Here is a 27,018-nt window from a genome sequence, read left to right as displayed (position 1 = left end):
AAAATACCAAGTACCGACCATAAAGAACCCACTCATGTCGACGCAACTCGATCGGAATGCAAGCAATGCAACAGATGATGCAGCTTCAAACTTTTTTTTCATTTTTCAGACCTACATATCAGATATTTCCGGGAATGCGACCGGTTTAATTTATAAATAAGAATATTTTCACGTCCGCAATCTTATTAGACAACACTTATACACTACATAAATAAAGTTTAAGTCAAAAATACTTACGTTTCAGTAAATCACTATAAACATTAAATTCAAATAATCTTAAAAACAACACACACGTTCACTTTCTACACCACTGCACTGCGTATGCGATCTGTCAAACACAGGGCTGCCAGTTTTCGTTTGCACTTTACCACTAATGTTTTTGTTATTACTAAAACCGAATAAGAATAAATTGTACACTAAGCGACTTTTTTAATCGCATAAGTTTATGAAAACAAATTTATTTGCCGTGTACAAACATTTTACCAGTAAATAAATGTACCAAAAGAAATTAAAATGTGTGTTGCCATGAATTTAAATCAAATGTCCCGACAACGCTGCTCGATGAAACACAATTTTCTCTGCTAGGTTACCAGCTAAGCGCGAGAGGTTCACGTTACCTACCTCTTATTATTATTAGCCGTACCTAAAAATAGGGCAAAGTATTTAAAAATGCTGGTTGGCACAATTCCGGTCGAGAGTTAGTAATCGTATTCGCGTAGTGTCAAATGTGAAATTATTCTAGATTTGATAATAATACATTTATGTAATCGTGTTTTACGTTCCAAAAAAAAAGTTACATTGTTTAAATTTAACTAATTATTTATTAGAAAAAAATGTTATGGAAATTAACTATAAAATAATTTTCAGTTTTAAAGATGTGTGCTTTCCATATTTTCTTTCATTCATCCAATATATATATTAGAATAATTGACGACTCATTCTCATTTATAAAAAGTGTTGTCACAATTCAACTAGAATGATTCAACCGATTCTAAACTTATTTTAACAAGTCGTGAATATAATAAATAGATATAGATATATCAACACATAATTTTAGTGGGTTCCTGTGGTGGGTTCTATTTGAAATAAAAGAACGATAACAGTAAACATTTTATTGTAAATACATTATTGTATTTTTGCACTCGCGATGCGTTTCTTGTTCCAATCGGCTTGTCGTGTAGATACTAAAATTTTCTTTGTTTTTCAACGCTGATTAATGTTTAGGCACGTTTCAATTACACATCGCGAGTTTAGATGTCACACAAATACAAGCTTATTCTGTTATCAATTCAGTCGGCTCATAATGCACTTATTCTAGACGTTTCCATTGAGCTCAGTACTCGAATGATGATGATTGTATGGAATTAAATTATGGTAAATAGAATTTTAAATTAATTAAATACACTTGCTAAATCAATGAGACAGTTTCGCTGTTTTATAGATCAACAAAGCAAGCTATAGAAATGTAGAGCTGGTTTTTAAGAAAGTTTATATTTAATTTTATTTAATAACTTATGTCTTCAATAGAATAAGCATCTTGCTGGCTTTATTCTTTAAATTATATCTCTATCACATTAAAATGCTTAAAGTAAAATGTTATAAATTATGTGAAAATATTTAATATCCCTACATAATTACGATAGAACGCAAGTGAAATATTGAGAACAAGTGAGATAATTGGAAATAAGTGAAAGAGTGAATTCGCAAACGTGGTTAGAGTATGAATTATCTATTGTGAAAATAGTTAGAAAATATTTAGGCAACTTGAATGTGGCAATATTTATTTCAGCATTATCAAAAATACATTGGTCCTAGATGAATATTAAAGAAAGATTAGGAATACTCAACTCTGATCCAACATTTGACAATAAGAGGATTCTAATATTTTTTTAAATATGTTGATTCAAATTTTTTTAAAGAAACAGTTTTTCCTTCAATTATTTTTCTGAGTGGTCAAATGTAACCAATATCGAAAAGCATATACATACATTAAATGTTCGTTTCATGAAATGATATGAATCATAAACCTCACGAGCCATTTCAAAAAAGTTATAGAGGCGAATCAGCGTATCTAACCGCTATTTTAAAGAGTAACATTTTATCTAAGATTTTTTAAATTTTCGCTAGTCATTCAAAATTTATAACTTTAATAGCGTAGAAGAATAGTATTTTTGTTAACAAATGTAACTATATTAATTATTTTTTATTACGTCGTAAAACTGATGACTAAATTTGATCTATTTAAAAATAGATCTATAAGAATAGAGAATTTGAAACTATTGAGTTTTACACTACAGGAAAACATTATTAAACATTCGTATATTTTGAAAAGGCCAAAACTAAATGGTTTTTCCCCATTACTTTTGTAATTTTATAACTGGCACCACAGGACTCTGATTCCGTTGACATTTACTAAATATTTCACGCCATAGCTCAACCATGAACCTTTTTAAAAATATACGAATTTTAACATTTTTGAATTAAGTGAGTATGCTAGGAGGATTTAAAAGAATGTTTCAAAATTTGTTAATACTTACGTTAGAAAAATATTGATTTTATAGAATAGAAAATGGTAGCGTTGAAAATTGTCATTTAATTAAGTACTATTAAAAACGTTTACAGCTATAACTATCGATGAGCAAAACAGTTTTCATAACAAGGATTAACAAAATATTTAGATAGAATATTCTATAAGAGAAAACAGATAAAATAAAATAATTTCTTCATTCATTCGCGTCACCGACCCAATAAATTGTTACCATGTTAAATAATTATAATATTTTTGTAAATACCGTTTATCATGGATTATAACGTAGTTATTATATTTTGCACAAAGCGATATGTTTTATTATTGTTAGCACTGCATGTATTATACTTTATAATAATAATATTATGTAATAATATGCTTCACATCTAAATATTTTTATACTCAATTATTGTGATATCAAATACTACTCTTATATTCACACCTAATACATATTATTTGCTCCAAACGAATTCACTAACTGTACATAAAGCTTTTTATAAAATAAAATCTACTTTAATACTAGATAAACTAAGCTACGTTCGCTTACGATTAAGTGCCGCCATTTCGCGCGGAATACTTCAAAATGGCGCGTATTAGATGAATGCAAAGGAATGTTAGAATTTTGACATCACAGTGAGTCGAATAACAACGACTTTCGAAATTTAAAAATAAATAATGTCTCGATCACATTACGTCACGAAATGCAAAGGAATGGAACATGACATAATAATATGTTTGTGAAACGTTATAACGCTAAAACCAAGATGAAGCGCCTCCCAACTTTGTTGACAACTCGCCGATCCCGCGTCCGAACATGTTGCCCATCTGCGAATATATATCTTATTTGTATTTTTAAAGTAGATATTTTATTGCACAAATTGGAATATTTAGCTTCAAAATTATAAAGGCGAAGTATCCTACAGTTTGCTTCTCTACAATACGACCTAGTTCTGTAGTGTATATAAACACCGCGACTGCAAAACTTGCTTTTATTTTATTTTTACATAGAAGATAATAATATGTCGTAAAGCACACAATATTCTTTACATTCGTATAGGGTTAAAAATTAGAATTCTTACTACAAATAGTTACCGTAATGATTTACAAGAAGTACATAAAATAGGGTTGCCAGTAACAAAATATTAAATAAAATATACCTTCCCGACAACAGCAGACACATTTCCAAGCTTCGCGTCTTCTGTAAGTGATTCCAGTTTCGACTTCCCAGCCTTGGAACCATCTTCTGATCCTTCGTCTCCACCGCTTTAATGAAATATTTAATTAAGAATGAATTATTAATTTTAATTTGTATACATGTACTTTGATGGTACACATAGAAGTGATTTTTTTAATTGGGCGAAAATTGCTACTGGCTTATTTAGTTGAAAACTAAAACGGCATTATTTAAAATTTATATTTTAGCCAGGAATTGGACCCGTTGATCTCGGAAAAAACAACGCACTTTATTTTCGTTTTAAGTAATGTTCAAATGCATTATTATCTTAATCTTAATACTATTATAAAGGCGAAAGTTTGTAAGTATGGATGTATGGATGTTTGTTACTCTTTCACGTAAAAACTACTGAACCGATTACAATGAAATTTAGCACACATATACAGGGTAACTTGGATTAACACATAGGATAGGTTTTATCCCGGAAATCCCACGGGAACGGGAACTATGCGGGATTTCCTTTGAAAACGCGGGTGAAGCCGCGGGCGGAAATCTAGTATCTTTATAAATATGCTTTCTAGAACTGCTCTAAAGGATTTTTTTCCATTTGAGACACTATCACTTGGTATCTCTATTAATGAAGAATTATTTTTCTCCAGGTTCGATTCCTTGTCAAGCAACATTCACTCACCCGGTATCCTGTTGCGCGAGCAATAAGCTGCATGTTGCTTCTTCAGTGTGCATGCGAGCAGCAACAGCTTGATAGGTCTTTGAGTTCAACTTGTCATCTATCACGCCTTGGAGTTCGAAGTCGCTGTACATTTTCTGGAATGGATTGAGATAATTTATAGAACCTGTGTGTTTAATTTTTGAAGTGAAACTTTTTTATCGGGGTTGGAAAAAAATTTAGTGTAACATTTTTTCGTAACGCGTGACATTTTTCCGTTCCGTTAGTATAAAAATGAGCAACTTAAAGAAAAAAAGACGGGTTTCACTGGGGGAGTGCCGGCAGAAGTGAAAACTTGATTATTAACGTTGAGCATGTTTGATATCCATCGGTCTTACGCTTTTTCGATCAGGTCACGTGTCCTGACGCGAGTTTAAGATTTTATACCCATTACAGAAAAAGTGCTCAACGCCGCTAAAGAAGTTTTCACTTCAAAAATCAATAATAACGAATACCTTAACAACAATAGACAAGCAGGCGACTTGCTGCGGGTGCAGTGCGGGGCGCTCCTGCAGCCAGTTGCCGATGAGGTTCATCTGCACGCCGTACCACTGCTCGAACAGCTGCAGGATCCATAGCTCGTCCGTCACCTGCAACACGAAGGATTAAAGGCTTTACTTATGGAGTAGAAGAAAATTAGAATTAGCTATGGACATAGAAATCTAAATAACAAGACACTAGAAGTCGTAAGCGCACGTGACCTTCTCGCCACTCAGGTGACTTCCAAGCCACCAGTGCGTTCGTCGCTATTCAGTTGCTTTCGATACGTGCGTGTGTAAACATGGTGTGTTTTAGCATTTCCCATTGTGGAAATTCTTCCACAAGTTGTTATTATACTATTAATTAATAAAGGCAAAACATTTCATCGTTAAGTATTTTTTGTTAGAAATAATGCCGGTTTTCCTTTTAAAAATTATAGAATATTGCACGCCTCATAAGCGAAGCGTTGAGGTGGGTACTACTGTCACTTCGCGCAAAACATCTGATTTTTCAAACTTAAAATGTCTTTATGTATCATACATTGCACTTGTAAGATAATACATACACACACATATTAAGAAAAAACACTATTTTTAACATTCATGATATTTTTGATGTCATTTTTGTTATTTAAACTAGTTAAAAAACAGTTTAAAAAAGTTCTGTCTTGGACGTCCGTGTGTCTGTATGTGCGGAGGATTTTCTTGTTAACACGATAGAGACCGAAATACTTTACTAATCGAGTCTTTTTTTTTCTCTTACGCTTGAGTATGCTCAGGAATAGAACCCTTTCATTTTTCAGGGTCTGATTCGATGTGGTTTAATTGTTATTAAATAAACAAAAATAATAATTAATAAATAATTATTAAAAAAAAAATTATGAGGCGTGCACTTTTGGATTTTCCAAACTATTTACAAGTATTAAGAGTGTCACTATAGAAATCTAAATAACAATGAATGTCACAGTCGACCGTTCTTATTATCACGTTTAATACAAATTTCAACTTTATTTGTATGTGTTTAGGTTCAAAGTTTCAATAGATATATCTATTGAAAATTAACGCCCTCTGTTGTAGAAAAGCCGAATTTGTCCGTATTGGAGCAAAATTAAATTTTTCTAGTGGACACACGTCGAAAAAAAAATTCCTAAAAGAAGAGCAAAATATGTAGAATCAAAATTTTAGAAAGACTGGCCTCTAGATATATTTTCTGTAAACTCTTGTTAATTACCTTCGACCTAATCTGATCCATGGAATTCCTCATGAAGTTAACGTAACCCTGGCCGATGTCCTTCCCCGATCCAGAAACGTTGGCGATGGTCAGAATGGAACCGATCAAGCTGGAAACATAGTTTAGAATATTATTACGTATTTAGAATAAATTATATTTGGTACACATAAACACAATGAAAGCAGAAAAGAATGCTACTGCAACTAATTCTAACATAAACATTAAACATAACTTTACCTAAGAATTAACGTAAAGAGTAATCATTCGACACCACGTAGAATATTTGTGCAATTTTTAAAAACATAAAAAATCCTAAATTTTCAGTCATCTGGAAGTTTTGAGTAGACATCTATAAAATGATTTTATATATCTTGATGCACTTTTTCCGGTAAACCCACCTATTTTGAACCAAATGACTGAAATATATTAATCTTAACAAAACAGAAAATGTTTGCAGTTTTGAATACCATTTTATTGCTTCTGTGTACGGAAACTTAAAAGTCGTGCATCTACTACATCTACCTCAATTGTGCTAAGACTTCGTGATTTGAAGTTCTTTTTTTTACTTCGTTTCAACCGTATTATTTTTTAGAACAATACATTTAAAAGCTTTACTCAAAAGTAAAACAAAATACACATCGATAAAAATACGAATTGAATTACCCTTGATGATTGTGTCCAAGAAATCTGGCTCTTTAGTTGTGTTTTGCTACACAAAGCTATTATCAACTCAATTAGGGGAAAGTTTAAAGCTTGGAGCATCAACAACGTAGTCAAAAGAACATTCTATATGAAAGAAATGTTCCTCCACAATAAAGAGCAATCTATCTCCAGTCATAAAGATAACACCAAAACTTTTTCAACATGAAAGACAAATAAACACATTTTCAACATGTTATTGTAGATTATCTCCCTGATCTCTTCTCTTCGAAACATCTAATGTAATTCATGTAAGATAGGTGCTGTCAGAATTTATTTATTTATTTATTTATTTATTTATTAAGGCTCATTAGCAGCTGTACATCGATGAAATTACATAAAAAATACACAAAAAACATAGAACATGATGGACAACCAATAAAAAATGAGCACTGCATGCACTATAAAAAATACGTTACAACACATTCAATACATTTCAAAATTATCAGTTAATAAATTATAAACAAGTACATACTTAAAAATTAATTCAATTCAAATTATCCACAATCTTAATTCGTAAAAAATAATAATCAACTACATACTTAATAATTATAATTTAAAATAAGTAAAAAGCGAAACGTTACTTTAAAATACATCCTAAAACAGTCAAGTAAATTCATTTAAAACACAGAATTAAATTATTTTTTTAAACTTAGATAAAATACAATATCATAATATTAAAATTATGCGGTAGTATTAATTAAACACTGACATGGTTGATCGTAAGTAAGGTTTTTTTAAATTTCCCAAATTTGTCAAAATGTATATCCAGTGTGTGATTTATTATTATTCGATTGTAATTTCTACATATCCGCGGTAAGGGAGAGAAGGAACCCAACTTGGTCCTCATGACGGGCACCGATAACAGAGGGATTGGTTTCCGTGGGAATTTACTAGGCGTTCGGAAGCCAATCAAGGAAAGCAGTTGAGGGCAGTCAATATTATTTCTAAGTAATTTGTATAAAAATAAAATATCAAAATTATCGCGCCTTCTCTCTAAAGATACCAAATTAAAATATTCCAGACGCTTCGAGTACGAAATTAGACTTTTACTTAAATTTTGACTATAGACAAGGTGCCATATAAACCTTTTTTGAACCCGTTCTAATCTAAGTGAATGTGTAGCAAAGTGAGGGCGCCACACTACTGAGCAGTATTCTAAGACATTACGTACAAAGGTATTATAAAGAATAATTTTAGTCTTAGGACATTTGAATAATCTTGCGTTTCTGATTACGAACCCAAGCATTTGGTTGGCCTTTTTTACAACATTTTCAATGTGGGCTAAGAAAGTAAATTTTTGATCAAAAGTAACGCCCAAATCTTTGATACTTTCAACTCTGACTAATTCTTGATTGTTGGCGTAATACTTTGAGTTAATGCCAACATGTTTTCGTGAAAAAGTTATATAACAGCATTTTTCAATATTCAATTTCATGCCATTTGATTCACACCAAAATACAAGGCCATTCAAGTCCTGTTGAAGGAGAAAAGTGTCTTCGTCGTGAGTTATTACACGCATAAATTTCAGATCGTCCGCAAACAGATATGGCGTGGAATTACGGAAGCAGCTAACAATGTCATTAATAAATATATTAAACAACACAGGGCCCAAGTGCGAGCCTTGTGGTACGCCAGATTTGATGCTATAATACGGTGATTCGAACCCATTTGCAACTACATAGAACGAACGTGAGTCCAAATAACTATTCAACCATTTCAAAAGTGACCCAGAAAAACCAAGTGCTGCTAGCTTGTGAATTAAAATTTTATGAGGAACCATGTCAAACGCCTTTTTAAAATCAGTGAATATGACGTCGACTTGCTGTTTGATGTCTATGGCAGAAATTATATTTTGAGAAAAATGGACTAGGTTAGTAAGTGTGGAGCGACCTCTAGTGAACCCATGTTGACTTTCAGTTAAATATTTCTTAAAATGATATTGAATAAAAGGCAACGTGCAAATTTCAAATACCTTGGAAAATGTCGATATAATAGAAATAGGTCTATAGTTACGAACTGAACCACTATCCCCACTTTTAAAGATCGGAACAACCTTGGCGGATTTCCATTGCATAGGAAACATTCCAGAATTAAGCGATTCGTTAAAGATTAACCACAAAGGTAAGGAAAGTAAATCGGCACATTCAACTAATAATATAGGAGGAAATCCATCAGGCCCAGCACCTTTTGACCTGTCCAATGATTTAAGAACTTCCCTAATTCTTTTACGCTCAATATACAATGAACCAAGGCTGTCACAAGCATTAGTGGGGACTTGTTGCGTAATAGGATCCGAGTTCTCCGCTCCGTCATACACTGAGTGAAAATATTTTGCAAATAGGTCACATATATCTGCACCGTTATCAGCTGATTGAGTTTCATCGTGCATAATATCGGGATATGTTAATGAATTTTTACGTTTATTTTTGATATAGCCCCAAAAAGCCTTACAGTTAGTTTTGATATTTTTTAGAATAATATTACCCTATCAATTTTTTTTTATTATGATAGGGAAACGCTTGACCATAATCTCGCCTGATGTTAAGATGAGATGTGGTCTAAGATGGAACGCGCTTCCCTAGAAGGCACCTGTTCACTCTACCCTTGAAGACCCCAATATTGTACTTGTCGGAGAACACAGATTGAGGAAGCACGTTCCCTCGCTGTTCGGATAAAGAATTGTAAAAAACGACGGGTTGCACTCCGGGAGTGCCGGCAGAAGTGAAAACTTGATTATTAACGTTGAGCATGTTTGATATTCATCCGTCTTACGCTTTTTCGATCAGGTCACGTGTCCTGACGCGAGTTTAAGATTTTATACCCATTGCAGAAAAAGTGCTCAACGCCGCTAAAGAAGTTTTCACTTCAACAATATTATGTGAATGATATATCTTACCTTCCTTCATCGAAGCGCGCGATCTTAGCAAGCGTGGCCTCTAGCACAGCAGAGAGTCTCGTGGTCATGCCGGTCGCCATTGCGTGCAGACACGTCTCGATCTGGGCATCCATTTTAGCATGGTACTGGTACTGTGAGAGAGGTCGGTGTTAACATTCTGTGTGTGTCGTGTCATGTTCATGTCCCTCGATGCCGGTTTGTGGTTGATTATTTGGGTTAGGTTTTGTTAGCGGTTCGGTTGTAACTAACAATAGGTAAGTAAATTAGTAACGCGTTCGAAATATTTTTCAAATTCTGCGTTAATTGCATGTTAGATTAAGGGTCGGTCAGCGATCATACCAGTGGCCAGCGATAGCCACTAGACCGATTCTTTTCATTTCTTTTTTCATAGTCATACAGAGATGAGGATGAATACAAAACTGTTAAATAATGAATTTTTTTTTAACACAAACGACTAAATAAAAATCAAAGCTAGCTATGTAAACCGGAAATACTTTGGATAAAATATAATTGGGAAGCTAAACAATATAGAAATAAAGACATCGTACCTTCTGTGGCTTTCCTACTATCATTTGGCATAAAAGCAAAGAACACTGCAAACTATGGTACAATTATAGATATTGGTATATTACAGGGATCTATCTTAGGTCCAACATTGTTTTTAATTTACTTAAATGGTGGCATCAACACATTTGATATTTTTATACGTTTTTCGTGTTACAAATAAAGACACACAATATAATTACATTACATAGTGATTTTGAACAATAAAATCACATAAATAAACCTTGAGTGAGCAACTGTGCCGCTAACTCAACCCGAAACCGTTAACAAACAACCCAACAACACAAATAATAACGAATCAAAAGCTCCATCACGATCCGGCGGTCTACATGTATGTGATGCGTCAATGTCGAGTAGCGTTAGCGGTAGCAGTGTGAAGCCAATTGATGTGTTGTTAATTTGGACCAACCCCCGAATTGCCCATATATGTATGTAGAATGTTAACAACCAACGGTGATAATAGCAAGGATGGTTTAAATGAGAAATGAGGTTTTTAATTTTTAGGGCTGCCAGAAATAGTATATTTCAATTTTAATTTTTGGCATGCAATCTATATGAAATTGATAGAAAGCTGTTATTAATTGTTATAATTGCATAATGAATATTGAATAATTATAATTCAAAATTAGACATGATAAAAATAGATATTCTTCCAAATATTTATTTCACACATGCATTATAATTTAAAGTTGTGACAGCCCTGCGAAAACAAGTGAAAATTCGAATTATAGTGCGTAGTGGAATGAATTATAAAGGAGCAGTGAAATTAATCTAAGCATTAGTGGCTGTGGTTGACATGATCATTTTTTAAGAGCGTACCTCATTTACTGCCATAGCGACGTTTCCAGCTATGCATCCAAGTTAATATTGAAATATCCGAATTGCGACGCTGTCAAACCGTCGCCAAGTTAGGTAAATCTGGTAAAGGTTTGGCAACGTCGCAATTTAGACATTTCCATATTAACTTGGATATGTAGCTCGCAACGTCGCTATCGTATTCATGGTACACATTAGATGAGCAACAATTGATCAACAATGTTGCTGGAATAGAAGCTGCAGATGAATAAGAATTAGAAGAACTGGTTTGTTGCACCAGGCGAGCATATTTCAACACGTCTCGACTCTGCAACATGCAATGTTGCCACCAACATGTTGACAGCAACATTGCAACTCTTGTTAACATGTTATCAACACTACAACATGTTATCAACACTACATCACACAGAGCCAGAGCAACATGTTGACATGAACACTGCAACACTTTTCGAAATACGTTATCAACTTTGCATTACAATATGTTAACATTCACAACATATTGATTTACCATTGCTAGACAAATTTTTAACAAGATAACAAGACTATATCGCAACATGTTGATTCAACATTACCACCAAATATTTACCATAAATCTATTGGTATGAGGCAGCTCTTTATCACAGAGAGGTACATACGATATCCACGCCTTCCACAGCACACAGTTTGAGCGCTTGGTTCTTAGCGTCAAGGGCCACATTCACCATGGCGCAGATCTCAGCCGGTATGATGTAGTCAGTTGACATGAATGTCACGCTTTTCTTCAGCCACGACTGGAAGTATAGACAGATAGATAGATAGATAGATGAAATATTTATTCATAGAACAACACAATAAAAAAAAAGACGGGTTGCACTCCGGGAGTGCCGGCAGAAGTGAAAACTTGATTATTAACGTTCAGCATGTTTGATATTTTGGAATGGTAGCCGTCTTACGCTTTTTCGATCAGGTCACGTGTCCTGACGCGAGTTTAAGATTTTATACCCATTACAGAAAAAGTGCTCAACGCCGCTAAAGAAGTTTTCACTTCAAAAACACACACACAGAGTAAAATAGTACCATTAAGGCCGTGGCTCAGAGTTAAAAACCCTGACGCTGATATACTGCCAATGCCTCTTGAGTGCAGAAAAATAAAATAGACTAAAATGAAAGTATAGGTTTAGTAGTAGCAAAAACTTTGTCCTTACAAAGTTGTTCCTATAGTGATCTAATTATCAAGAAAATAATGTTCTGTAGAATGATTTCATATTAAAATTTTATCGTTGTTTACGTTTTATTGCTTGTCCATTTAACCAGATATTTAGTTTTTGACGTAATTTTTAAATTTGGTCCTGTGGATTAAATGCCCTTGTCTTCACCAGTTAATAGTTATAACTGGTGATATAACTGTTACAACTGCTAAAAATTAAAACTGGTCATAATGGTTACAATTGCTAACAGTTATAACAGCTGGTGATATTACTTTTTCAACTTTTAACAGTTATAACTCGTAGTATAACTGTTACAACTGCTAAGAATTAAACATTGGCGATATAGCTGATATAACTGCTAACAGACATAACTTCTAACAAGTTATAACACTTGTTGACATAACTGTTATAACTTACTATTTATAGCACAACTGTTACAACCGGTACAGACCTGGAAAGCCGCTTCAGTCTTCTGTATGCAGGTCTCCATCATGTCGCTGGCCATCAGCTTGAGCCTCTGCTCCAGGTGGGAACGAAACTCTGGTTCTGGCCAATGCAGGTCTCGTATGAAGCTCTGTAGAGCATCTAGCTTCCAGAATAATTCCTCGCTTGTTGCGCAGCCGTTTCTGTTAGGTTGGAAATGTTTCTTTGATTGGGTAAAACATTCAAAATTAGTATAACTGTTATGGGTAGAATATAGGTAGAAGGTTTTTTAGAATTTATTTTAACCATTTTTACTTTAACCTAAAGCATTCAGACAACTTGCAAAATTGCTATAACTGAACACTATTAAGCCCTATAAAAAGGTTATATGAATTAAAAAAGTTTTTGAGTTTTGATTAAAGTGTACCAAAATGCATAGACTGGCACATTTACATTTCCTAATTCAACTTACCCTTTAATTTCCCAGCGTTCCTTTTCAAAGCCTTTATGCAATGACTGCGAAATAGACGACTCCATCAAGTCAACATATCGCACCACAAGTGGCGCAAATGTGTCCCGCAAATGTTCGTGGAACCGACCGTTTCTTAGGGTTTCTGGAATTGAGAATATATTCTTAATTCCAACTCAAGAATAAGTTAGTGATGATACTAAAGCGTGAGAAGCAGATGATATTTTATTTTTAGTAGAGGGATGTTCTTTGAATTTAAAAAATATAGATAAGTCGTTGAGTCGTATTACAAGAACAACTAATTTTGCACAAATTAATAAGATCGTTCATTTATTTGTGATTAGTAATTGAGGTCAATCAAATACCTTAAAATCTTAGTAATCTGGTTGAGAATTTTCAAATTTACTTTAAATTCAATATGAAATAACATTTTTATTTAATTATACACTTTCGCAAAGGCGCATTTTATCTATTTTCCTATAGGGACTCTATCGTACGATGATGATGATGATCGCATTCAGGATACGTTAACAATATTATAGATTCATTTGTTTATTGTCCATTGTTTAGTATAAATGAAATTCTATGATGCAATGTCGTATTTAAAATCAAATCTATCATGGTGCTAATTTTATAACTAGAACTATAAGGGTTTATTCACACGTCATCACAACATTCCTTTATTTCATTATTTATTAGTCGTGCTTCACTTTCAATAATCAAACCATCTAAGTCACTAATTAAGTCAAATTTTTATTTTTCTTTCTTCTTTATTGAAGAATTAGGCATCTAAAAACTAAATTCATCTTTATTAGCTATTTTATCATATTTTAGAATTAGGTATCTAAGATTTCCAGGGTTATCTATAATATTGCAAACGCATCCAATGATGTTCTAAATTCTAATCTAAAACTATTCTACGTAGGAGGTCCATAACAAAACGTGCTTGCCTTTCATCTTACCCTCGGAGCGCAAATAGTCATTAAGTATTTGGAACAACGGGAATGAATCCCAAGTGTCTGGTGGTTGTTCAGCTAAAACCCTGTCCATATCAACGGCGAATAATGCCCAGAATATCTCTGCGTGCTCCGTAAGAAGGTCGGAGAACCACGCGAATGCCTGTATAGGAAAAAGTATTGTGAATTTTTAGTTACGGAAAGTGTGGTGGTAATTCTGCTTGTAACACGAAGGAAATTTTGTGCTATTCAGGTAGAAAGAGTAAAGTGTTCAATAGATCGTTGTAAGAGGTGAAATTAAAATTTATATCATAGAGCTACAAGCTATCAGATTGGAAAACTTTATTTTGTTTGTCAGTTAGAACTTTCAAATGTTGTTAATTTTTTATCAATTTTGTAAATTTTAGACTTAAAAGAGATTACAATAAGAGTCAATATAAACTTCATCATGGAGTAATAAATAAAGATAGAGTATAAAAGAATTGCAAATTCCATGAATCAAATTGGCATTGTTTATAATTTAAATGATGTCAATTTAATAGATAGTTCTAAGCAAATAAATGTGCACGTAAGAGAGAAGAGACATGCATCTATCTACCAATCGTTGAAGACTAACCAAAATGAGATTCGTATAATGTGCGTAATATCTATCTATGAGTTAAAGCTAATTATCAAAAGCTTATTAATTAAGGAATTGTGTTAAATGTGTAGAAAAACCCGCAGTAAAATTCTTTAACAGCAAAGGGCAAACAGAATCTATTAAATCAGTTGTAGATATGCCCACCTTCCAAGATGGAGATAGTAATATAGAATTGGAAGAGGTTGAAAAAAATTATTCAAACACCTTTCATTTTAGACGTGACTTTAAAAACGCGCCAATTGTAACTGTATTTTATAGGAAAGTAAAATAAATTTTGAGTAATGCCTAGAATGAAAAGTTTAATCGTTTGCGCAGCGTCAACTTACTCTCAATGCTAGTTCAACAATATCAAACTAAAGGTAGCTATTTATACTTATTCGGCATTTATCTTTGGCATTTTGTTAAAAAACTTAATTTTCTACAAATATCGAAGTACTGTATTCATTTTGCCTTTTCCTGTATTCCCTTCATCATTTTTTTTTATCCCTACCCCTTTTGAATATCAATTATTGTTTGCGTAAGCCTTTTTTTATAAACAACTGTAGGTTGAAAGTGAAAATATCAAAATTTCAGGATTTTGGACTGCTAATGATAAATGCCGAAAAACGTATCACGCACAATATTTAATGATTTCAGTATCCGCTGGCACATCTATACAATATTGACTGCCTTGCATGTTCCACATGCAATGGTCTCAATCTAATCTAAGCCGCAAGCGAGTGTCTGATCACGAAACTATTTGCGAATTATGTTCTTGTCCGTGACCAACATAGTGGGAAATGATCAAGTCTGTGAATTTAAGTGATCGTTAGCCGAGCATCCAAAGTAGTTACATTTTGTTGACCGGTTGATTCCGATTTTGCGTTATAAACCTGCGGAGAAACAAAAAATAAGACAGAAGTGGAATATAAGGTCGTCAGGCTTGTATGTCTGTGAGCGAATTTGTATTTATTACACACATTGTTGATATTTATCTTTGCTGAAGTGTACACCAAATATTCTATATTGCGGGTAGTACAAGAAATGTAAAAAGGTAGTTGTAAAATCATTACTTGTGTAACATGAATTCCAAATACCTATATGATGATAGGAATCATGAAGATCCATTCATAGGATTTCTCAGAAATAAAATGGGTTATAAATATTAGAGAGATGCTTAAAACAATAGATACCTTAATAAATATACCGAGTCTTTTTACGTTGTAGGTTAGTAATTTTATTAACCATACAAATTCACTCCCAAAACAAAGCAACACGAAACACATACAATTTTACAAGTTAACATTGATACTATTGAGTTTGCTTCTGATTGAAATGAAAAAGATTATCAACAGAGAACAATAGTTATTGGAAATTTTTGGAATAGTGAAATAGATATTGAAAAACGAATTCAACAAATTCCCGATGTTATCTTAAACATTTTGAAGTAGCTTGACCATATTGTCAAAAAGTATGTTAATTGGTGTTATTGTAGAATTTAGATTACCTTTTTTAAATAGAATATCTTACACAAATATTATTGGCATGAAAATTTCAATCATTACCCTTAGTTTAACTTTATTTTATCTTATTATTCAATCAGTTGCAAAAATGTATACTGCAAATAATTTTGTTAAATCTATTACTGTAGACAGAAATTAATAGAAATTACGTTTTATAGCTGAAAATATTTTTTAAAACTACGAAATGTAGACCTGACATTAAATTACCTCAAAATAACTTGGATACAGATATTTGGTCATATCCTAAATTGGCAGTTGAAATTTTTAATACACTCGTTTCAAATAGCATACCTACTGATTTTTACTATATTTAGAATAAGTATTTTACTATAAAAAATTGTTTTCGTTGCACTTTATGGTAAGATAGTGAATAGAAAAGCAAGGAAAATGAAAAAAGTCGAAGGAACAGTTAAAAAATATTTTTTGAAGAGTAGCATACACTTTTTGAAATATTTTCAGCTATCATTGAACTAAAAGTGATAGGACAGGGTGCTATGACATCACAACTGTGAATTTTTGATGTGCGACATTAAGTTTTTTGTCTTTTATAAAATATCGAGTGAAAGCTATTATACTCCAAATTATTATTTTCGTAGATAGATTCTTTACGAAATTTTATCTAAAATTTCAATCAAATTGTCAGAGACACTAGCAAAAATTCACGGTGTTTTAAATTTATAATCATTTTTAGCATGTATCAGAATTAAGTTCCATTTTTTTATCAACTCAAATCTGAGACATTTCTTGGCTCAGAAAAGACGTTCCACCATTCACCATAATACCAATAACATCAAAAACTTCATTTACTTTATTTTCAATAAATTTAACATCAGGAACATCTTTCCCTCCATCTATATCTACACACCGATTAGCTCCTTCTTTATATAAATCAATAATCAATACCTCAGCATAATGTTCTTCGTTTTGTTGTAACAGATCAACACAAAGTTCAGCCAAACGTATGAGATCTTCTAATTTCTTCGCTGGCGTCACCATTGTATCGCCTCGTAGATCCTCTGATTGTAATAGATTTATTTTTGTATTAACTATAGTGTTTAAGAAAAGTTTTTGTTAAGCCCGTATTGTATAAATTCTAATTTTGTATCACGTACTTACCTTTGTCGTCCTGATTAAAATATATTCTGGTAGATTATGAAGAATCAATCAAAATGATGAAAAGTCAATTGAGAGAATTATAAATTAAAAAGAAAATTTAAGAGTGTAGGAAAAGACTTCTCCCAACAAAACAGAAAGCTTAATAATTCGTAGACCATTTCTATTTTTCTTAACAATTTCCTCCGTTAAAAAATAGGTATACCTTCGATATTAGCTTTTTGGCTTAACGTCGTATAGTTAAGTAACGCGGCGTTTTCCAAGCAGTTTTGGATCAGGGTTCTAACGTCTTCTGGTGCTACTGGAGTCACAACATCCTTCATTAGAACTCTTTCCAAGAGTAATAATGTCGCCTGAAAAGTTTAACTACCCTGTAGTATGAATATCATTTTTTACCAAGCAACGTACGAAATTTAGTACTAAAATTTGAGAAATAGGTATAAAAAAATGTTATTTTTAATATCCGTTGAAAAAAAATATTTTTTTATATATAGACAATGTATTTAAAAAAACTGAGCAAAAACATTTATTTCTACCTATTCAATTAGACTTCTAGAAGCGCTTTTGGATCACCATAACATACTTAGATTAATAGTTACCATTTACTACTGGTTTGGAATGCAATTTTTTCAAAGAGCGTAATATCAAGTCATAACGTATCAATATTGCGCACCATAATAATGATGCCAAAGAACTGTTAAGTGAAAACATTTCATCTTCCAGATCTATTATCGCGCCATTTGTCTCTATTGACCTACCTTCAAAGCGCCCTCCGGCCTCCCAAACGGGAACGCATATCTAAAGTTAGTGATCTGATGCTGCAGCAGTGTCTTGAGGCGCTCCTTGATCTCCGCGAACTTCTCCTTCTCCTGGACCGTGATGCTGCCCACCCCGTCGGGCCTGCCAGGCAACGTGGCCGTACTGTGAAAGGCTTGTTGAGTACTCTAGTAGGGCAAGCAGGGGGCAGGAAATTGCAGTATTTTAAAGATTTTTTTCTGGTTATTCAGGTGAATTTATCATGAAATGATGGTAATTGAGTAAAAATCTATTGGTAACTGAAAGAACTACGAAAATATTCGATTTATCAAAATTTTTTGACGTGTTCGAATCGTAAACGATACCAAGTGACTCATATTCCGGAGAAAGTTCCGTCAGATTTTTGCTTGTTGTAACGCTACGAACTTTTAAAATTCAATTTTTCCGCAATGCCAATACCACAATTTCCTTGTAAAAGGCAGAGATTAGTATGCAAAGGACATTAGTTCACAAGAAGCACATATAATAGATAAAGTGCATAGACGTTGTGTTATAGGGGGTTAAATATTTTTGCTTATAGAAATACACATAATATAGGCTCATTCGAACTGAATACTACAAACAGTATTGGAATTATAAATTGTGAATGTATGTATTCGGTTTTATTATTAATCAAATCCATACTTTTCAAAATCATTTAAAAAAATATTCGGGCTTGATATCAGATTAAATTTAATTTTTGTAAGTTTTAAACTTGAAAATTTGATTGTCTTTACCAATCCAAGAAAATCTAATGCAGAAGAACTTAAAGAACGAAAATATGAAAAATTAAATGCAATGAAAATTGAAGTCAATTTTGCAATACTTTACATGCTTGATTTTAATTCCAATACTGTGTAATGCTGTACACCAAATATATTGAGGTTACAATTAAGAGGATAAATGTTAAGATTAAGAAACAGATAGGTATAAACTTGGTATAAACAATTATTTAACAAAAGGTTGTTAGTAAGTAACGATAGTGTCACGAATATAGAGATAGGTAGGTAGACACAAAAGTCTAGTCAGAATCATGCTTTCTAACATTGAAAATGACACAAACATACTTTGTCGACTTGCTTGAAATCTTTTTAATAACCACTATATTTTCGAGTATTAAAAACTTACTTATCTTTTCTTCTTCAATAAGAAATGTTTCATCAGCTCGTCAATTAGCATTTTCATGAAAAACATTTTCAAATTTTGATACTTAATTGACAACATTCATATCATATTTAAATGAACAACTATTCAATATCTCGGATATAAAATTGTCCGATAACGTTTTATTATTAGTCGCTTTTAATTCACCAAAAACTTTTAAATTATTATTCATAGCAATTCCCTTAACATCAAATATGTTTTTTAACGTTTGCTTATTCGCTTCTAATTCATCAATAATATTCTCGTTTTCATTATCAAGCATTACTGCTATAGCGTCATTTTTTGTACTTTAACGTATTACTTCTAATTCATCAACAACACTAACATCATTAGCAATTCTGCTTACATCTAAAACATCGATTTAAAGCATTTACACAACTTACCTGTTCCCATGTACGTGGTTAGCGCAAAATGCGAAGGAATAGTGCATTAGAGTTGGGTCCACCATTTGTGTAGCACTTTCAGCCACATCTAGTAAATCGGAGAGGAAACACAAGTGTCGGTAACAACCTCGTACTCCGTATCTTGCGCAGTATTCGTCTAGGACGAAAACTTGTCCAGGGGAAAACCAACCCTGGTAAGAGATAACATAAAGTACAGTAACATCATTGTAGCAGAATAAAAAAACATTGATATACATACTATAAAAAACTAGACTCAAAACCTACTAATAAAAAAATGTCCAAGTGGCAATGTACAAAGTATTCATTGAATTTAACACCTTATTTTGTAACAGTAATGTTCAAAGTCGTATCGTTCATTAGATAACTCGTAATAATACAGGCAGTCTAGTTTGACAAATGAAATAATCTGAATATTTAAAACAGTTTGCTTTAAATGTGCTTATTTTTATAAGATTGAAATAATTGAATAAGTATACACTTACCAAGGAGCAATAAGGGTCTTGAAGTCGATATTTCAACGTGAGGGATTGTAGAATCGAGAACAGTTGATGATGGTCAAACTGACATGGATCAGCTTGGATATAATCTTCCATTCCATGCTTACGAGCTTTATCAGCATCTGAATATTAAATATTGTATTATTAATTGATATTATACCACAGACTTTGGACTTTGGAATCTTGTGACAAATAAAATATATTATCAGAAAAAATTAGGAACAGGTGTGAAATTCGAAACAGCATAATTACGAAATAGTTAGTAATAAATGTAATCAAACTTTTAAACCAGATGAACGACTTTGTACAACGATTTAATAAAATGAAAAGTTCAACAAATAAGGCAGATTCTGTTCATAAAAAAATGGTTTTAATAGTAAATTACATTAAAAATCTATTGGACATCAATGATATTGAAGTAAAAAGTTTTCTGACTTTAAATTTAATTCTAATATAATAAATAAATGGAAACAAGTGATTCAACTCCGAATTTCTAATTTATCCCTCTAAAAGCCAACTCCATTCCTCATTTAAAATACCCAAAAATGCTTTTTAACTTACCCCCCATAATCTTAATATGCGTATCCGAAGTGGTAGGCGGTGTGGGTTTATGGCTCTGTCCCGTAGCTCGATACAGCGCCATCACCCACAAGTGGCATTCGTTCTCATCGCTCACCCCCAAGAGAACGGATTCCCCATCGCGTACCGCGTTCATGAAGTATTTCGCGCCTTCCAGTTCTAGGAATATTGGAATTATCAAATACTTAGAGTATATATTACAGTAGTATATGTATAAATACTATAAGATCGAATATATCACCAGAAGAATACGGGGAAAGTCAGGTTTAAAATAGTATTATGCAATGAAAAAACTATCTTCAAAAATAATATGACGACAAAAATACCACGCCAGGAAAATCAAGTTTATAATGTTATGTGATCAAATGAAAAAAATAATGTTAGAGACAATTGTCGTGGTATTGGAGACGCATGTGAACAATTTAATGCTGAAGTACTTTTAATAGATAACAGTTTTAAAATAAGTATAAATATTTGAAAAGAAGAAAAGGAATGAGATTGATGATGATGAGATAAATCATAATGTAGGCTATATTGTGAAAAAAATGGAACTCATAATTAAGTAAACACGAATCTAAATAACTAACTAAGGTGTTATGTAGTGAGGAAAGTATATCTATTAAAATTTGCTACTAACCTTGACCGACCATAAGTTGAGCTGAAAGCAAATCACTCATCATTAGTAAAAATTTATACTTTACTTCATCAAAAGCTATGTAAATAATCCGTTAAAATAAGCAATACTCCAGATCAGTGTTAACTTCTTTAAAATCTTAACTATTAAAAAATTAGGATTCCTAGATACGATATTTCCACTTTTCCAAAGGATTTCTTATTAAATACTATATTTAACTCACCACTAGCCAATTCAATATAATCAACAGTGAACCCGTCAAGTTGCATCATCTCAGCAGGTTCCGATTTCTTATCCTTGTACGAACAAAGTGCGAAGGTGTACTGGCTCACTTGCACCAGCACCATGTATCTTCGCTTCCACTTCCTCCAGACCGCTTTGCCGATTACGTGAAGGTAGCTATAGAACGGATACTTAAAAATTAATATCATTTTTAACAATTACTACTATGATATTACTGTGTCGCGCGGTTTTACCCTTTCCCATTTCTATAGCTCATATTATGTTATTCTGGTAAATAGGTAATCTTAATATACTATAAATCTCGTGTCACAATGTTTGTCCTCAATGGACTCCTAAACCACTTAACCGATTATAATAAAATTCGCACACCATGTGCAGTTCGATCCAACTTGAGAGATAGGATAGTTTTTATGAAAAAAAAACGTTAACATTTAACTATAACTGTACAACGGGCGAAGCCGGGGCGAACCTCTAGTAAATAATAAGAGAATAATATCCGCAAACATACGAATATCCTCACATTTATAATAATAATATACGAGGATTTGGTTACGATAATAATAAACGTAGAAGCACTACCAATTTGTCTTATTTATGAAAAAATCTTTAAAGTTAATACTTATCTCTATCTATATTACTAATACAGGGTCCGGATTCAAATCCAGAGTGATTATCAATTTATCGTAACTACAATATTTATGTTAACCAAAGATTGAACAGTATTGCTATCTTTCAAACTCTGAATTTTTAAGTCAATTGTATAACTACCCGCAATGCTTCATATTCAGAGGTTTGTCCATTCTGCAAGCTATTTTGATCCTTAAATCTTGATCAGGAAGATTCTTTGGTACCGTCATGCGGTGCCATTCTGGTGCCTATAAATTAATTTTAATGAAATTAAACAATTTCGTTAATAATGTTTCCTTAATCAACATTGAGAATTTTATCACATTAAATAGAAAGAAGATCTATGTGACGAATACAAAGTAATTTTGGTACAAACAGTTATTTTGATAATGTTATAGCATCTACATAATCTGTTCAAATATTTTATGCTTGAAATAACAGAAATAGAAATTCGTCAATACCTTGCTAGATAGGGGTGTAGGTCGCAAAACAACTTTTCCTAGTTCTTTGTCTTCTAAAGCGAGGACTCCAGGATTTTCAGTGTAAAGTTTCACTTTGACAGCTGGTAACGGCTGAGTTGTACTGAAGTCCCCTTGGGTATCCCACCTTTGATGTTTGGAAGAGAAAAATCGGAGAATAATTGATATAGATTACATTTTTTAAAATAAGTGTTATATACTGTGTGGTGATAATAATATTTAACATTTTTGTGTAAGCGGATTACTCAAATAAGATTAATACTGACCAGTGTTTTAATTTGATTCATCAAAATACCTAGCAATGTATTATTATAATATTATGTCTATAGTTTTTGACAACTGCTAATGGTAACTATTTCTAAATAAGACATTTAAAATCAATGGTTTATACTTACATTGGTTTCGATGCTTCAGCTTGATCAGTTTGCAGTTTGTCACCTCCTTCTACTTCCATCGTACAATAGACAATTCTATTGGGCGCTAAAGATTTAAGGCCTTTAACTTCCATAACCACTACCTATAATTTTAGGGTACAGTTTATACATAAATCATGGTAAATATTAACTCTTTTGTGTTTAATGTTCCTATACGCTGTTATGTTTTCTTAGTTTGTGATTTTTACCTCGATTTGAAAAGTAAGAACCACATCCATTTTAGTCAGCTGTGTGTCGACGTCACCGCTGTCGCCTTCACCAGTTAACTTGTTCGCTAGAGATCCTTGTGATCTGAAACATAGCTGCTTACTCAACCTTGGACTCGGGTCTGGTCCAGCATTTCTATTTATTTTACCACCACCAGATTTTAGTCATTCATTATGTTGAAAAGATAATATTATCTCATTTATGATGGTTTTCTCATTATTATTTTAATTAAACATTGACAAATTACATTAATATTCACAAAATCGACAATTATATAAAACATTAAATATCACAAAGGTTAGAAATGCAACATGAAACACATAGGGCAATAATGACACAGGAGAAAACATTCACAAGCCCAACAAAGGTGGCATACAATATGGAACCATCACCAAGACCAAGAGTGATTAAGCATAGCAAATAGAGAATGTTACATTGATAATGGAACGTACCAACTATGTTAATACTAAGGATCGAAAGGGTGATATGGATAACTGTACAGCTATAGTCAAAGTGTACGCAAAGCCCTATTCAGAAGCAAGCGTCTTTGAAGACTTCAATTTTACTTGTGTAAGAAAAAATAATAATAAAGAAGAAGAAAAAGTGAAAATAAAAAGAGAATGTAAAGCGAAGAAGTGTGTGAGTCGATGTGTCCTTGTATGCAAAGTTTACGCTTTGAGTGTTAGTTATTGACTACGTATATAGTACGCTTATCAAAAGCTTTCTTCATACTGTCGACTAGCAGTTTAAGCTGGTTATCCAAGAGTCCTACATTCATTCATAGTATCTATTCATAAAAAGCATTCTGGCGAAAAAGTGGAAGCGGATCCATAGTTGTCATTTCTTTTTCAATTATTTTTCATATTTCAAGAATTTAGAGACCACGTTTACATATGCGTTTGGGGTTCTATATTATCCTCATTATCATTTACCGATGAAGACACAAAACAATGATACACTATAATAAAAATGAAAATAGTGAGAGATCTATTATAGGGCTGAGTGTAACCAAAATCTCTATGTACTTGTATCTCCATAAGTGTAAGCTATCTACGCTATGTCGGTCTAAAGCTACAGTGGTCTGTATAATGACAACATTTGGATAGTATAATTTACAAGGTTTTCGGGGGTAGGGTGTCACAAGTCGGGCTACACAAGACACGTGCGCAAATTATTATTTAAGGACTCATTACTTGTACTTCCTTCACACCGTCCAGTATCGTGCCAGGGGCAGAGAAACCAAAACAGAAATGAACAAGTAGAAAAAATACAAAGATATAGAGCATCAAAATAACAAACATAGGGAGAATTTGGAAAACAAATATTGAAGTGTTCAATGGTATACCAATTATTGAAGATATAATTCTGATAATACATTTTTTGAGTGGGATTAGTTTGAAGGGTTACTTAATTTTATTGAATCACTTTAAAATAGAATAGTATTTAATTATAATAAGTATATATATATAAATCTTAATAATATTGATTATTTCGGTTCGTTAATATATTTCATTTACTATGTTACCTACTGAGGGTCGATAATTCAAACTGACCTGTGATTATACCGCTTGATTTTATGGAGGCCATACTTTGAGTCTGCCCCGCCCTTAGAGACGGGCAGAGACTCAAGATTGCCCATCAACATATTGATGGAAGATTTCAGTTCTTCTATGTAGAGTGACTCCATTTCTTTGAGAACAAACTTCGGCATCAACTTGCGATTCTGAAACAGTGTTTGATAGTAGAATATACCTTCTTATTTCATAAAAGGTATATATAAGGTTTTATAAATGAAGAACCCTCAACATACCTTCTCCATTTCATTGACTTTCTGCATTCTTCCATCTAATTCTCTTCTTATGGCTGCCGCTTGTTCATCCGCCGAATCCAGCTATACATGAGAATAAACAATTTAATTCACATTTATATTCATTTCATTTTATTTTAATTTTAATGCCTCCTATAGCTACAAATTCATAAGCAGGATCGCCAATTGACAATCATATTAACTACCATAAAGAAAATTGTAACAACAAACTTTAGTTCTAGATAACCTGAAAACACGATTAATTCAAAGTCACAAGCAGTGCGTTAAACAATCCAACTTACAAGCAGCGCGTTGAAAAGCAGCTGATGCTCGAACTTCTTGACCCCTAGTATCTGCTGGAACATGTCGTACAGCTGCTCCTTGCTGAGGATGCACTCCGCGTTGAGGCTCTGCTGCTGCGCGCGGGACGGCCGCTTCGACTCGTCGTCTCCTGGTATGCCTGATGGCCGATCAGTGTATATTTCGTGACAGGAGAGAAGAGAAGAGGAGAGGAGAAGGAAAGAACAGAAGAGAACGGAAGTTGTGTTGGTTCCAGTGATGGCAAAGCAAGGTTACGAAAACGAAGAGAATGTTGCAAGTATAGTGCTTGCTTCGTCATTTGTTTTAACTGATAAACGTAGTGATAGTAAAAATAAATGCATAGGAAGTAGATATTGGAACAGTACAGTATAGTACATTATTAATGTCTATAATATATACGATTTAAAGAAAGCGTGCATTGTTTTATATTTATTTATATAGTAGAAAAATGTAATGTTCTTAAGTACTAAGGTGGGTAAACAGAAAATAAAAGTGTATGTAAAATATGTGTAAATTAAGCAAAATATGCTAAGTTTAAAAGCTTGTGTCATTAACGAAGTATTGTTTATCATTAACAATGTATGTGTAATACTGTTTAATAATATAAATAACATTGATATTAAAATTATGATAAAATACACAAATGCATCAACTGTTACTGTTAACAGTTATAAAAAATATTGTTATACACAATAAGCAGATATACACGTATAAGGCATTAATAATAAAACATTAACTACAACATCCAAACATGAAGCAACATCACAAGACCAAAGCTGAAAAGTATGAGAAAAGGAAATAATGAACAGTTGTCATATTGTGATACCTGGTATTCCTGGGAGTGAGAGAGAGGCATCGTGAAAGAGTGGGACAGAAACACACACAGTGAGACAGACGCAGGCGACACACATTGATTTCAAAACATTATACAACAATAAACATCACAAATTAAAATCTAAGTTAAAATAACTGGTTATCGATTTATTTGAATAAAGATTTATCTACCATTGGGATTGGTATTCTACAAGTAGCATTTTAAAGATTTAGAGCTCGTTTTTAGCAAGATTTCAGTTATCTCAAACAAGTTAAGTTTTATGATTATAGGAAAGGACTCGAGACGTTATTTTTTATACTTTTTTGGGAACATCACAAATTATATAATACTTACAGTTTTATAAAAACATTGGTGGGATCAAAATTTACACAGAATGCAATTCAGACATATCTAACCTAATATGTTAAGGGACGCTAAGCTATCAATAAAAAGGACGATCACACAAAAAGTCTGATCAGTCAGTAAGGTTTAATTTTTTTTTTGGAAGAACATCTAAATCTATGTATTGAATACATTTACCTGTCGTAGAATAGGCTTGAAAGAACTAATAAGTTAGCACACGGAAATTAATAACACACATTCAAAG

The 27,018-nt window shown here is 32.7% G+C and overlaps 2 protein-coding genes across 11 annotated transcripts in view; both read right to left on the bottom strand.

The window, feature by feature from the left end:
- LOC149477735 (uncharacterized) overlaps positions 1 to 382 on the bottom strand; it is a 28,631-nt gene extending 28,249 nt beyond the window's left edge. For both annotated transcript variants that reach the window (XM_089710357.1, XM_089710356.1), the window contains exon 1: positions 238 to 382. The gene's annotated coding sequence lies outside the window, so the exon portion shown is untranslated. The remainder of the gene's footprint in view (positions 1 to 237) is intronic.
- Positions 383 to 1,097: 715 nt separating this feature from the next.
- Cadps (calcium-dependent secretion activator 1) overlaps positions 1,098 to 27,018 on the bottom strand; it is a 52,702-nt gene continuing 26,781 nt past the window's right edge. For 2 of the 9 annotated variants that reach the window (XM_089710176.1, XM_089710178.1), the window contains exons 9-34: positions 25,579 to 25,736; positions 25,280 to 25,360; positions 25,023 to 25,192; positions 23,451 to 23,604; positions 23,224 to 23,345; positions 22,811 to 22,955; positions 22,491 to 22,597; positions 21,703 to 21,878; positions 21,483 to 21,503; positions 20,828 to 21,004; positions 20,252 to 20,388; positions 19,749 to 19,939; positions 18,165 to 18,327; positions 17,612 to 17,759; positions 17,197 to 17,309; positions 15,625 to 15,663; positions 14,146 to 14,314; positions 13,199 to 13,340; positions 12,755 to 12,929; positions 11,752 to 11,886; positions 9,737 to 9,867; positions 6,139 to 6,247; positions 4,884 to 5,018; positions 4,393 to 4,526; positions 3,685 to 3,790; positions 1,098 to 3,352 (exon numbers count right to left, since the gene is read on the bottom strand). In XM_089710176.1, the coding sequence (XP_089566302.1) occupies positions 3,281 to 3,352; positions 3,685 to 3,790; positions 4,393 to 4,526; positions 4,884 to 5,018; positions 6,139 to 6,247; positions 9,737 to 9,867; positions 11,752 to 11,886; positions 12,755 to 12,929; positions 13,199 to 13,340; positions 14,146 to 14,314; positions 15,625 to 15,663; positions 17,197 to 17,309; positions 17,612 to 17,759; positions 18,165 to 18,327; positions 19,749 to 19,939; positions 20,252 to 20,388; positions 20,828 to 21,004; positions 21,483 to 21,503; positions 21,703 to 21,878; positions 22,491 to 22,597; positions 22,811 to 22,955; positions 23,224 to 23,345; positions 23,451 to 23,604; positions 25,023 to 25,192; positions 25,280 to 25,360; positions 25,579 to 25,736 (3,410 nt within the window). In that variant the 3' untranslated portion in view covers positions 1,098 to 3,280. The remainder of the gene's footprint in view (positions 3,353 to 3,684; positions 3,791 to 4,392; positions 4,527 to 4,883; positions 5,019 to 6,138; positions 6,248 to 9,736; positions 9,868 to 11,751; positions 11,887 to 12,754; positions 12,930 to 13,198; positions 13,341 to 14,145; positions 14,315 to 15,624; positions 15,664 to 17,196; positions 17,310 to 17,611; positions 17,760 to 18,164; positions 18,328 to 19,748; positions 19,940 to 20,251; positions 20,389 to 20,827; positions 21,005 to 21,482; positions 21,504 to 21,702; positions 21,879 to 22,490; positions 22,598 to 22,810; positions 22,956 to 23,223; positions 23,346 to 23,450; positions 23,605 to 25,022; positions 25,193 to 25,279; positions 25,361 to 25,578; positions 25,737 to 27,018) is intronic. The other 7 variants (XM_089710180.1, XM_089710181.1, XM_089710183.1 and 4 more) reach the window with 7 other exon arrangements.

Source organism: Colias philodice, chromosome 24 (assembly GCF_061535455.1).
Source record: "Colias philodice isolate Cphi_HAF_F1 chromosome 24, ilColPhil1 Martin Lab GWU primary, whole genome shotgun sequence".
Lineage (NCBI taxonomy): Eukaryota > Metazoa > Arthropoda > Insecta > Lepidoptera > Pieridae > Colias > Colias philodice.
This window is presented reverse-complemented; position numbering and strand designations above follow the sequence as displayed.